Genomic DNA, 13,097 nt, shown 5'->3' with positions numbered 1-13,097 from the left:
GAGCCTCGAAACGCATCACTAACAAAGCGTGAAGCGCTTCGAAGGTTCCCGGCTGGCCCGGCGGAAGAGCAGTGCTCCCGACCCGCGCCTTCATGTACTATAGAACCCGCTGAGAGCCGCACCAGGGCAACTCGTAGGCCGCCACCGTGTTTCACCCTTCACTGTTTCCGGCTTCGATATACTATCCTGCGATGCTCCGCGGGCTCGCAACAATGGCGCCACCATGCAGATCTAACGACACAGCAAAACACCTTCCAGGCTTGCGCATTGTCACCCTAGCACTAGAACCGCAGCCCCAAAGTGCGCTGCAGCTGAAGGAGGCGAGTCTCCTCACATTCCAGCAACCAAGAACGTTGTCTTACGGTCCTAGCGGACAGATGTGCTATGGTCGGTGGCGTTGTCCAAAGGCGCTCTTGACAACGGTAGCGAGCGTGGCACCTCTGTTCGCGGGATCGGTGGAACGGCGTGCTTTCTAGATGCTGAAAAAAATTAGGTCTGACTGATTTTGCTAGCTAGCCGCAGACAGTCAATAAAGCGACATTCAAAATCATCCAGTCTGTGGTGGTCGGGTAGGACCGCCACCCTCCCAGTACAAGACTATCTTGAAGGCCTGCCGACAAATAAGACAGCGTCGGCGGCCACTGGCAGGGATGCGGGTGTTTCGCAGCCCTGGAGTTGCCAGTCGCTGAAACCCGCGCCTTCACCTGTGCCGGCAGAAACTCGACGGCCTGCCCAACGTGGGCATTTACGAGGCGGGGAACAGCGTTCACCACGCCTTTGTTGGCTGTCTCGAAAGCTGTCCGCTAATTGAGCATTCTTCTCTTTTTCTGGCATTTTGCACGCTAGGCGGCAATAGAAGGTTCGCGAATACCTAGTCTTGCTGTGTCGAAACGACTGATTTCCCAGGTGTCCTCAGTGGCACACTCGAGCTGCCACTCGGAACCTAGTGCATGCACAGTCACGCCCAACCCCTAGAAAAGTGTCCTACCGAGACCCTGAAGAACGTGCAACCTTCAGCTCTTCGTTCGTAGTACTGTCGCTGCCGTCTGTTCAAGAGGCTCCTTTTTCCGATGTTCGAACTCCTACTACTTTCCAGAAGGAGAAAGCCCTCCGGGATTCGCTTTTCCATGCAGCAGCTTTTCTTCGAAACCTATGAGGCAGGCAGCAGCATGTAACGTTATCTTCATGGTTTCAGCGGTCCTCTGCTTTTAGTCACAGACCTGTCGTCGATCTCTCCACGCAACACGATGAAACCAGTTCTCACCAGCATATCTATGGCCGCCGCGCAGCGCCTGCGCAGCGCTTTGCTCCCGCGGTCTCTTTCCCCCAGTCTTTACCCTGTCCCCTCGTCGCCTTTGTCGTTTCCTCTTCGTTGTCCTTCCTTCTTCTCTTCTTCGTGTCAGAGCACTGATTCTAGTGTTTCGCGATCAGCTGTAGGTCGTTTTCAGACTGGACGGGCAGGCGGCCGCCGGAGCTGGAAAAAAGCCGACGGCAAAAACTCAGGCCAAGGAAGCAAGTACGCCGCCACTGGGGGTCTCGGGTGTATGGTGGCCGCTTCTCCCCTGCTGTTCACCGAGTACGACAAGACGTCTGATCCAAAGAGCGAGCTGATTTTCATGGCAGGCAATGCCCTCAGCTACTGCACCGAGCAATTTTTTGAAAACGAATACGGTCAAAGTATCTTCATGGTCGTCCTGGGTCTTGTCTACCTGGCGATGCTTGGCTATGAAGGAAAAGTTCACGGAGCTGTCTGGCGCATGAAACACGTGTTCGGAACTAATTTCCGAATGGTTGGTCATCCCCGGTACGCTTACGCCCTACCGAAAAACCCTCTTCTGCAGGATACCACCACCGCCGCCGGTGAAGCACGTGCTGCAGCCAAGAAATAAGTTTCCCCAGAGTGTTGGATCTATCACGAAGAAGCTGGCGCCTTCGAAGTGCGAAGTCCAGCTTGCCGTGTGACAACCCATTGACTGAGTACGTGTCGCCGGTCAAAGAACTGAAATCGAATCTGACAACCGAGGGGACTGTGCAAACAACCGAGAATGGTCATGAAGCATCTGCCTGCCGAGACATATCGTGCATGATGGATTGCAACGCTCCGTCCGCTCCGTCCGAAAGACCACCGGGGACTATACTGAGGCAGTCCCCGGTGGTCTTTTGTTTTTCTGAATCCAGAGCTGCCGGCACAAGGCCTTCCTGCTCAAAAATGGAGATGTATTCTCGTGGGTCTGCACATTCAACTGCCGTGCCTGAACGTGTCTGTGAGGAGAAACTCATTGAGTTGTGTTGCCAAGCGTGACTGGCACAACCGCTCTCAAAGGCAACGCGGTGTTCTCCATCTCTGATGCGCCAAATCGGATGTGAAACCGTGACCTAGTGAGTGCACCTCCCGATGAGCTGGGCCAACAGCCTCTCCCATGTTTCAAACGTCTTGGGAATCAGTCGCCATTAACAAGCGCAGGGGCATTGTGACTCGGCGTGAACATGATACGCACTGTAGAGGTTAAAGCCCTCCTTCCTCTGTTTCTCATGCATCTGCTACCGTGTGACGACATACTTTCGCCTGCCTGCCTTCAACAACCAGGCCTGCTGTTAGGGGTATTGCCAGGGACAGAGCTGACGCGTGTCCGCGGCGGTGGTTCCCCCCCGCACTCCGTGTCCCGCTTTTCGAAGCTGAAGCCAATGTACCAACCCCGTGACCAGCTGCTCTGTGTCGACAGATGACGGACCGTACGCACCGCATACTAACAGCTGGGCAAAACCATCCCTCATGAATATCTTCTGTAATAGAGGTCTGTGCCGTTCAAGTAGCGGTCTTTCGTCGACAACCAGCCCGAGGACCGTAAATGATGACATGTTTCCGCATTCACCAGCACTACGTTAGTCTGGAGACACCACTGAACAGCGCCGGCCTACAGGCGAGACACTCACTCTGACATGCAGTCACACTACGCTAAACTCAAACCTTTGGGTATCTATCCATCACTCACTCGACAAACCGGGTGAAGAACCCGCAGGCACCCAACAGAACAACATCAATCAATTTCAACCAAATGCAGCTCTTAATCGTTCATCGATGTCACGAATTTCCTTCCTGAACTTCATAAAAACGACTCGTCGTCTTCCCGCCAACGGAAGGAGTTGGAGTTTACTCTGCAAGAGCAACAACAGCAGCGCTCGGTGCCTCGCTCTCTGCCGGGGGAAATCGAGCCAATCACACGCTGCGCTACACATCGCCGTGCTAGTATGCGCAAGAACAGCTAGAAATGAATCAAGCTTTGTGGGGTGAGCGCTCCCTGCAAAGTTACGTACTATTATTGAGTACTGCCACCGTCAACCTGAAAGAAGGGCTCTTACCAATGCCAACGAGTACTAACCATACAATACAACGTTTGACGTACCAACTCTGCGCCGGTCGGACTTCATGATTATGCAACAACTCGCTCATCCCCCTAACAGCATTACTCACGTGGGCAGTGGACCGAAGGGTAGGTCACTACAAGTAGTCAAGTAGTAGTACGTGGTCACTGGGTATAAACTCCTGAACAAGCGTTACCACTACTCAGTGCAGCCTGTACCTGGATCTGTGAAAGCGCGCACACAGCCCTGCTGATCGGGGACCATCGACTACAGTAAAACGAAACACGCACACAACTCACCACTCTTGGAGCAAGGCCCGTCATGCTTGAGCTTGGCTCCAGCGCATTCCCGGGTACACGGATTGGCGTAGGTCACCCCGTCGTCACCACAGCTCGGCTTCAGATTTTTGGGGCAAGGGCAGACTGAGTGAAAGCACGCACGCACCGGTAAAAACAAGAACGGCATGAACGACAGAAGTCCATACAAAAGCAAAAAACCAGCTTCCTTTGGCCTAAAACACCGCACTCCAATGCACTCCAATACTGCTCCTTCAAGCACACAAGACGACTAACAAGAATAGATCCAATCACGCTCCAAAAGATCAAACTAGTGCACCGCCGATGTCGAGCACTCGCGTGATTAGCATGACGGTCTTTGCCCAGCACAGGCTGATCTTCGGCTGTCATACAAACTTGTCTGCACTTACCTACACGCTTTGGGGGCGGGCCTGTGTGTCGGCCACGACGAGAATCAGTCTCTTCTTTCTTCTTAGTTTCTTCACCGTTCTCTCCCTCCTTCTCACTTGCCTCCTCACCCTCCTTTGTGTTTCTCAGCTCCTCTTCTTTTCTTTTGTCTTCTGCAGAAGAAATCACAATCGCACTCACCGAAGAGGGCCACAAGCTGAGAAACAGAACAGGACCCTCGCGTAGGGCCCAACTGAATTCGTCTCCTCATACGAAAATGCAAGCCGGGAGGCTGATAAGTGCCAGCGAAACAGTACCACTTACCTTCTGTTTTCAGCGCATCCAGCAACTGTCTGCGGTTGTCATCCTCAACACCGGATGCGCCTTCAGTCGGTGGCACGCTGTCATCTGAAGTCGCTGCAAAATCCGACAGCACAGAACCCGATGACATCTGCACCTGTTTCGTCTACCGCCTATCCCATGCGGTTGACAAGTCGGTTATCCAAAGTCCTTTAGCCTGCTGCCGACACAAACGGAGTGCCACGGCGGTTTGATACACTAGTCATCGAAGAACAGCCTGTCAGTGAAAGCTCCTTTGACTCCATCAGGTGAGTCCGTATCTGGGTCTTCCGCACACCCGGTTAGTCAACTGATGAGCATCACGGCTTGTCGCTGACAGACAGGGCGAAAACACCCGCACGCGTCCGCCTACGCAAGCCGGCTGAATACAAGAGACAGTTACCCCTGAACCACCCCGAAACACAACCGGTTCGAGTGAAGAAGCTATGGACCGAGAACGAGTTCACTGAGAACTACAAAAGGTAATCTGTGTTCTCTCTCAGGCTACCCCTAGCAAACCATACCAAACCATATCTGACTTATGCATGTGACCAATGACTCCTCAACGTAACACAGACTTCGTCACTTCGGATCTACTCTAGGGTCTGCTGCACTTGACAGCACCTCGCACCCTGGACTACATCTGCCGCAGCTCCTCACGGCAGAACAGAGACACCGATCCTCCTCGGAGCCAAGCCAGACTTCGCAGGACAGCAAAAAAAAACACTTACGCGCAGGTCCCAGGAAGTCCACATACGGCTCCTCAATTTGAGGCAACGCGGTCGGGTTCACTACTCCGGCATTTTTCATTTCTGACAACAGTCGCGCACAAACATCGGAACACGTTGTTGGGTGCGGTCCGCGCATGCAGCCCATCCAACGGACCCCAAGGACCCCGAATCAAAGGTTTCACGGCCGTTCACATCTGCGCCTGTCGGGACTGCTAGTATACAGTCAGAATCAGAGGAAACAAGAATTACCTTCTTCAGTGCACGGGCCCTGATGCTTAAGCGGCATTCCCTTGCATCGTCGCTCGCAGTGATTCGAGTAAGTGATGTTGTCGATGCCGCAGTTCAGCTCGAGCTCCCGAGTGCACACGCAGCCTATGAGACAAACCACAGAAACATCTCGGTCAGTTGCCTGCACTCCAGGGGACATACGCGGAATGCCGGCGACCAAGAAAACCGAGCTGGAGCACAGGCTTTCTGATGAATGAGGCTTACCGTCACCGGCTTCTCCCTTAACACTTCGCAAGTGACTGGCCGTGGCAGGGTACGCGGCCAAAGCGCCAACAATAAAAAGACCACAGACGCCCTTCATCGTGGAAAAAAAAAGCAAAAATCTTCGGATGTCAAATGCAAACAGATGTCGAACGAATAACGCTGTCCGCAACAATAAAGCAACAAATTAAACTGGCGAGCCCGACCGCGGCAGTGCCCGGGCAGGGACCACCTCGGACCGACGGCATGCTGGGCACGATGCGAGGCCGCGTCTCTAGCCGTATGCCTGTGCCCGCGAGACACGCGCGTCGCGCGCCAACTCGGCTGCCCGTTACGCAAACCGACGCCCTCTGGAACAGCCGCTGCCACGCGGCGTCACATTAACCTTCCAGAATGCGTTGCCAGGCAGAGTAACGCCGGCCGGTTTAACCGCATTCTGGAGTTGCCACCCCGAAAGTCGGTGGCGTGCCGGGTACGGAGAGAGCCCCTGTCCTGCCCGTACGGCTCTGTCGATGAGACACAGCCCTCTAATCCGTCCACCGACCAACGTACCTTCTGTGGTGAGCAGTCGTCTTTCCGTACCTCCGTCGTAGTTGAAGAACATATACTGTGAGTGGATAGAAGCGTGCGCGTTGCATCAGGGGACGGGCCTTCGCCCATGCTAAAGGAAGTTGAAGTACCGTTTCAGCGCGGAGTCAGATTCCGTAGACTATGAATGGGTAGCAGGCGTGGCGTTGCTTAAGGGGACGCGCCGCCGCATACGCTAAAGGAAGGTTAGAGCACTTTTTAGCTGCGACCGCAGCCTTGGGCATCAACTATATGGCTCGTCAACAATCTGTACGCGTATTCGGACTGTGCTTGCCGCAGTACAGTAGCTCTGTTACATCCGAACACCCCTGCTTAATGTGTGAAGATCGAGGTTCCGAATAATCTGCTTTGACGGCTGACGCGACTCCTTTACCAGTGTCTAAGGAGATTGTATTTACAGTCGAGCCGTGCTGCACAGCGGGGTCCAAGGGAGGCCAGTCAGGTTTAGCGCTTCTCCCTGGGAGTCGTGTTACACACTTCTAGTGTTGCCGTCTCTGTTCGGCCCTGCTCTGCAGGACGCTCCTGTGCGATGTACCCAACCGGGAGCAGTGAACCTCAGCAGCTAGGTTATCCTCTTCCGAGTTCCTCCTTGTGCGCGCGCTGCGATGCCAGTCAAAAACCCCTGAATGGAGGTTTCGTTGTAAGAATAAAACTCGCATAGGTTTCCACAGCACTCCACTTGTCCGAAATCAGCATCAGTCCACACCGTTGGCGCTTTCTGGACCAGCGAGCAGCAGCATAACAGCTGCCGCCGCACAAGGACCTTAACTCAGAGAGTAGTTCCTTCCTTACGTGCGAAAATGATTCAGGCAAATACATCGTGAGACATACAAGTTCATATCCGTTCACGTCAATAATACCTCCCTGTTGGAGATGCCCTTGTCACGGTAGGGCACAGCTAGCGACGTAAAGATCTCAGACACCACAAGCTAGGTATGCAAATAGAGGGATCCAAAGCAACTGGGCTGAACCCGCGGCAGATCTGCAACGGCGTTCCCGAACACACATGCCCTGCCACATTCTCGGGTAACGGAAGCAGTTGATGCAGACGCAGCCTAGAAACCCCGAACCGCCTGCTTTTAGCCCCCAAGCCTTCCAGAAAGTGCGCCGTCTGCTCCTTCCTACGAGCCTCCGGCCCTTTAGCCTACACGGTAAAAGATGATCCAACGAAGACAGCAACACCTCATAGTGTGGCGAAGACGGTTGAGGCGGAAAACCGAAGCCGTCCGGGCCGTCTGAGTGACAGGATACTCGACCCGGGCGAATCAAAACGACGCTTATTTCATTGTCTGAGCGCTTGTGGGGTGATGCTCACACTAAACAAAAAGGAGCTGGATTCGGTCCAGCCACAGATGACAATATGCGAACTACGAAAGCCTGGAAAACTGCTGCTTTCGTTCTTGGTTCCAGGTGTTACAGACCACACATATTTCTTGGAAGAGAGGTTTCCGCGTCCCTGCCGCTACGAACAATGTAACCCTCAACCGTCAACCACATTACAGTACGACAAGGCGCTGGAGCTCAGAAACTATAGGTCGTTTTGACGTTTCCCCACCTCCGCCCTCACCGTCTGAGGTACAGTATCCACAGCAGTTCCGACTTCACATTCGTAGGTACACCGACTGCTGCCCTGAAAAATTTACTATGCTAATGCACCGTCGATGGGATAGTCGGGCAGCACGCCTCAGCTATACCCGTGACGAGTAAAAGACTGAACAAGGGTCACCGAAAATGAATTCGACCACTTCTCGATGTTCGAAAAAAATGCCGCGCAGTAATCCAAGTCTAGGATGTGTTGTTATGTCAGAGCACTCGAGCTCGACTGACTGAGAACGGCTGTATGTGCTGGAATTCCGGCACCCGAGAAAAGTCTCTCTGATGCGCGCATCAACGTCTTGCGCTATTGTTGCAGATCTCTCACCGGCTCAGTCGCAGGGCCCGACATGGTTGAGTAACACTTGACTGCACTCTCGTTCACAGTGATTCTTGTATGTCTTGCCGTCCATACCACAATTTGGCATCAGCTTCAAGCGACAGAGGCAAGCTGAGAGCAAGAAACCGAACAGATCAAAAACGGCTAGCACGCAGATGTCTTTAGAACACGATGAACCATTGTCGAGACGGAAGCCTGGGCACTGATTACTGGGGCTATATCACTTCGCAACCCACCGGATCACTGTCCCGAGGAAGTGACTAGGCCCGAAGGAAAATTCATACGAATCTCCGTAATACATGAACAGAACAGGAACAGAAAACCCTTCCCACGTGAGGGCGACCCTGTGAACAACCTCAGTGTGCCAGCAGAGGACCGGACACTGAGGGAGTCGTCCTTGGCAAAAACTAGTCGATACTGTATCGGATTTCCGCGCTGTAGGGGCACAGACATATGACCGCAGCCAGCACCTACTGACAAGCAGGAAGAAACACTGGAGACCTACGGAGACTCACTTTGCTGTCCCGGTGGGCCATGCGCCAAGTACGTTGATTCCATGGTCTTTCCTTGGGGCAGCTCCGGAGTTTCCTCCTTCCGTGGTTCTGCAGATCACGTCAGACAAGAACACGTATGAACAAGAACGCCGCACGATTAGCCTGATGGTAAAAACCCAGAACCGCCTTCTGTTGAACCGACAACCCCGCAGCGGCCGGCCGCTAACAGCAGCTACCCTACCATCGCCATTCCCATCCTTTGTCGCTTGCTCTAAAAACTTGAGAACGTGGCTGTCAGCCGCTTCTTCTCCCGGAAGATCCATTTTCTCCTCTTCTAACATGGCTTCAGCATCGGCGTCGCTGGAAGCTGGATCCTCGAGGTCGCCTGAGGTTACAGCAAACGAGCCACACAAAAGCAAACGGGCCTACTCCAGCAAACACTTCGATTGAAAGCGAAAGATTATGTTTGAAGAATCCCTTTCTCTTTTCAATCACGCTAGCATCTGCCCCCCCCCCAGGTGCAACACACGAAGGTCATGTTTGGCCCGTGGTCGAACCCGCGAATTCCACCACGAGCCATCCACGATACTTGATGGCCCGGACAAACCAAGGCCCAAAATACAGACGCCACCATCATCTCCACTGTTTCTTGGTTATGCAGCCTTCTGTGGAGAAGCATTCGCAGTTCACACGGCTATCTTCAAGACGGATACGCTAAGACACGTAGAAAATCCGGGACTGGCCTTCAGGTGGCCGCCGATGAATATAATTGACGTTTACACTGGAAATCCTTGAATGTGAAAAACCTTCTGTATGTCCTCTGCTGTCGATAGCAAATGCTATTAACCAACACACTACTGCCCTGGTCTCCATGACAGACCGCGAGTGAGTCCGCGACTTACTCTCTCCATTATCACCATCGGAGGTATCGGAGCGATTAGCTCCATGCTGCGCCAAATCAGCCTCCAGCTGGTCCTCCTTTCCGACTGACTTTCCCCTGAAACCTCTCGGTCCTGGAAACATCACAAACGGCAGCACGCTTCTTGTCGTCTCAGCGGTTCTACCGCTTGCGGTCTCGCACGTACGACAACAGCTCTAGCAGAGGCCTTCGTGAGGCGCACATAACCCTTGAGAAACCTCTCCTCGAATTTCGAAACGCAGATAGACGCTGTCTCATCCCCCTGCTGCGTTCTCGTGTTAACACAAACATGAGAGCAGCAGTTCATTGTCAGCCGCGTGCACGGGTGCCGCCTGTGGTTTCCTTCAGTAAGGCGTGAGTGTACCCAGTTATGGCTACTGTACTACTGGTGAGCAGCGCTGTTTCAACAAACATCGCTGCTCACCAATCAAGTAAGGGCACCTGAAGCTTACCATCCTTGGAGCAAGGACCTTCATGCGCCAAGTCAATGCGATGGCACTCTCGTTGACAGTGGTTGGAGTATGTCACCCCGTCGGACCCGCAGTTCAGCTGGAGATTCGCTGGACAAACGCACTCTGCGAAAAAACGCACAGAACTCAGCTTACATGTCGGACCAGTAGTCACCATCCTGTCGCTCAAGAGGAACCTCAACGCAGCTGGTCAATACGGCTACGGAAAAGATGCTAAAGCTAGGAAAATGAGGCAGCTAGGGAAGGGCAGTGCTGTCAATGACCAACCCCAGACAAGACCTCTTCGGTCTAGGCTCCCTGCTTGAGAGAGTGGGACGGCTCACCATGCGGGAACCGGTCCAATGGATTACGCAAGTGGACCGGGGAGGCAACGCAACATGACAGAGCTGCCGCAGAAAAAATCCCCAAGATTGCCTTCATCCTGAAACATACGCGATCTGAAGTGACACCTGAGACGGAGACAAGAAAAACTGCTTCAGAGCATCGCCTCCGGTATCCCATCCTTAGTTCAGATTGGCAAGGGCATGCTGAAAGGAATGAGACCCATGCAACATCATGGTTCTGTCGCGTCGCTGAGCTGCATCGCGCTTTTCACGCGCCCGAGTCCGGACGAAGTAACATACTTTACACCAGCCCTCAGGGCACAACACCGACTTTCCTCCTGCTTTTTCCCTGACGGGTGAAATGATAAGGCCAACATGGAGTAACGGTCAGGAGAAATGATGTAGAGCAGCATCGATCCACCCGCGTGCATGCTGCTGTCCAGAACACGTCCATAGACTAGGTGAGACGCTTGTTTGGCCCTCTAGTGTCAGACCGATACTATTTTCACCCGACCGCGCAGCGCCGGGCACGATGTTGTAGCGATCTATTCTCTTGCACTTCGGATCCAGGAGCGCTTAGCAGTCGAGGACAGCGCGAGGCGCCACGGCCGGTCAGTTACAACTGGCGTAGTTGTTTCCCGGACAAACATCGTAGTTCCTGGCGGGGCTGTTCGCAAGCGTCGAGCAGTTCCCGAGCTTTGCACGGGTAGGCAAGTGTCGTAGCCCTTTCAGCTTGCGGGGGAAGCTGTTTGGTCGCTCCATCGTTCGCCAGAAGTGCCGCCGAGGCACCAGAGTGGCAAGCTTGTCGGGACCCCGGCTGACTTTTGGATGCAGTCGAACACCGCGTGGAGCTTCTCAGGTCGAAGTAGCCGCCTTGGCTGACGCTCTTGGCGTGTGCGTCTTTTCAGCCAGGCTTGTCGACGCGAGCCGTTGTTTCGTGAAAGTAACGCCAGTTATGTGCCTCATTTTGCTCACTCTACTGTTTGGCTATTCGCTAGAATCCAACGGCGCGGACCGCTTATTCGTATCGTGAACGGTGCGTGCCACTAAGCTGCCCGGGGTCTTACACTGACCGCCATGGTGCGTCGGACACGGATACTCACGGGTACTTAGCGTTTTGTTGGCCCCTGCTCTGTATCATGTTGCGGCAGCCAACACAGAATAGCAAGCAGAGAGCTACCCTGCTCCGCCCGGTGTCGATTCGCTGATCCTGACACGAGGTATCACGGCACCGTCGAGGCCTGGCCGGCGACCTACGTCCTATCCCAGCAGCCGGATGGCTCTGGAGGACGTATTGCAGTAACATACGTGTCAAGGAAAAGTCGGTTCGTACAGTGTAACACCCACGAGACAAGGACTCGCACCGAAAAGCGATGGAGAAAACCAGGGGCACAGCAAAGGCCGCGGAGAGACACAGGGGGCAAACAAAAGGAAATGTATGCAGAAGGGAGCTCCAAGCGTGCTGGAAGACAGAATCCTTTTCTTTTGAAAGCCCGGGTGCGGTGAAAAGCGAACCGGGCACGCGGTGCTCCAACGACAGCGGGGCGACGGCTGCGCGTGTATATCAGTGGTTGCTGGAATTCCGCTCTCGGCTACGAGTTCATACTCACAAGTATTACTTCGGCGAGAGAGACCGACCTCCGAAGAACAAGGAGGCCAGAAGGCGCACTCGGTTCTGGCTATCATCTATTCGCACCTGGGGGCGCCGCTAGCTGCGCTTTGGCTCGCTGTGTCCGTCCTCAGACAGAAAAGGGAAAACCGGTTTCTCAGATGCTGCGGTCTCCTTACTCCACGTGGGCGAGCCGGCACAGCAGAAAGAAGATACCTTGCATGCCCGGGAGGGTTAGACACGCTGCCCCGGCAACGTTGGCGGACGCTGCAGCCCAGCCCCCCTCCGTCTCCGGGGAGCCTGCCACTGTCCGCGTTGACTGGCTAGACCACCTAACTCTTTCGTAGAGGACAGGGAAGCCCAAAGTGACCAGGGAGCGAAGCTCTAGTTAGTACGTCCTGACCCGTGCATACGCAGACGACTAGTGCAGGCTTGGACAGAACCGTGTGGCACCACTTCGGGAACAATGCCAAACGGGTGATTTCGTACTTGCCGGACTCAGGAGAAACAGTTACAGCAGAACGTGGTTACCGGGAAGAACTCAGACTTTCGGTAAAAGAACAACGCACCGGCGGGGTGGATAAGGACTATGTGACAAGACGGAAGCGAGAGTGCTGTTCCAAATCGCCCGTGGTCTATCCGCCACGCTTCGACGACACCGGGCGTTCTGACAGCCACCAGTTTCGTGTTATGCGGGGAGGACGACCGGAGCACGGTACCCGCTGCAGGTCAGAGTTTGGCTAACACGCACTGACTGCGCCCTCCGCCCGGTGTTGAGGGACACAGAGGCCGCCAGTATTGCTTTATTTGGCAGGTGTGCTGGAGAGCCGCAAGTTATTCTCCTTCTGTTTCTTTACAGTACAGACAGGACCTCGGACGCTGGATCCCTGCTTGCGCCGCACTCTATTTGAACTCCCATTCCACTGAGAGTGAGTGCGCGCAACTTTGTGTCGCTGGAGGATCCCAGAGTTCGGAAAAGATCTAATGTTGATCCTCCAATGTAAAGGGATGTGCAGATTGGCTCAGACACCCGACAACGTGGCCGAGTGGTTAAGGAGGTGGCCTGCTAAGGCATTGGGTTCTGCCCGCGCAGGTTCGAACCCTGCCGTTGTCGTATATCGTTCCGAAATGCAGTTGTGGGTTGGTGAATGCATGC

General features: G+C 54.1%; 3 protein-coding genes across 3 annotated transcripts; 1 reads left to right on the top strand and 2 right to left on the bottom strand.

Moving 5' to 3' along the window:
- Nucleotides 1-571: 571 nt before the first annotated feature.
- On the top strand, nucleotides 572-2,570 carry CSUI_007104 (cytoplasmic protein cyt16). Its single transcript, XM_068067254.1, has one exon. It carries the CDS (start codon nucleotides 1,248-1,250, stop codon nucleotides 1,887-1,889), a length of 642 nt encoding a protein of 213 aa, XP_067920773.1. The 5' UTR covers nucleotides 572-1,247; the 3' UTR covers nucleotides 1,890-2,570.
- A 347-nt stretch (nucleotides 2,571-2,917) lies between these two features.
- Nucleotides 2,918-5,798, bottom strand: CSUI_007103 (kazal-type serine protease inhibitor domain-containing protein). The gene is made up of 7 exons (XM_068067253.1): nucleotides 5,609-5,798; nucleotides 5,366-5,488; nucleotides 5,117-5,197; nucleotides 4,371-4,463; nucleotides 4,070-4,219; nucleotides 3,663-3,785; nucleotides 2,918-3,156 (listed from the first exon to the last, which is right to left on the bottom strand). Exons 1-7 carry the CDS (start codon nucleotides 5,703-5,705, stop codon nucleotides 3,152-3,154), a joined length of 672 nt encoding a protein of 223 aa, XP_067920772.1. The 5' UTR covers nucleotides 5,706-5,798; the 3' UTR covers nucleotides 2,918-3,151.
- A 957-nt stretch (nucleotides 5,799-6,755) lies between these two features.
- Nucleotides 6,756-10,566, bottom strand: CSUI_007102 (protease inhibitor pi2; the record flags this gene model as incomplete). Its single annotated transcript, XM_068067252.1, has 8 exons — nucleotides 6,756-6,911; nucleotides 7,200-7,337; nucleotides 8,137-8,237; nucleotides 8,642-8,728; nucleotides 8,862-9,005; nucleotides 9,523-9,633; nucleotides 9,992-10,167; nucleotides 10,562-10,566. The coding sequence occupies 8 exons, from the start codon at nucleotides 10,564-10,566 to the stop codon at nucleotides 6,756-6,758; spliced, it is 918 nt and encodes a 305-aa protein (XP_067920771.1).
- Nucleotides 10,567-13,097: the final 2,531 nt, after the last annotated feature.

Source organism: Cystoisospora suis (genome assembly GCF_002600585.1).
Source record: "Cystoisospora suis strain Wien I chromosome Unknown contig_3668, whole genome shotgun sequence".
NCBI lineage: Eukaryota > Apicomplexa > Conoidasida > Eucoccidiorida > Sarcocystidae > Cystoisospora > Cystoisospora suis.
Note: the sequence above shows the minus strand (reverse complement) of the source record. Positions and strands in the feature narration are given on the sequence as shown.

What these genes read in the sequence shown, in the direction of transcription:
- CSUI_007104 (XM_068067254.1), top strand. Translation starts at nt 1,248, where the DNA reads ATGAAACCAGTTCTCACCAGCATATCTATGGCCGCCGCGCAGCGCCTG.
- CSUI_007103 (XM_068067253.1), bottom strand. Translation starts at nt 5,705, where the DNA reads ATGAAGGGCGTCTGTGGTCTTTTTATTGTTGGCGCTTTGGCCGCGTAC. An exon ending in GGACTTCCTGGGACCTGCGC is followed by an intron (nt 4,464 to 5,116) that starts GTAAGTGTTTTT and finishes CGGATTTTGCAG; the next exon opens with CGACTTCAGATGACAGCGTG. An exon ending in CCCGCCCCCAAAGCGTGTAG is followed by an intron (nt 3,786 to 4,069) that starts GTAAGTGCAGAC and finishes GCTTTCACTCAG; the next exon opens with TCTGCCCTTGCCCCAAAAAT.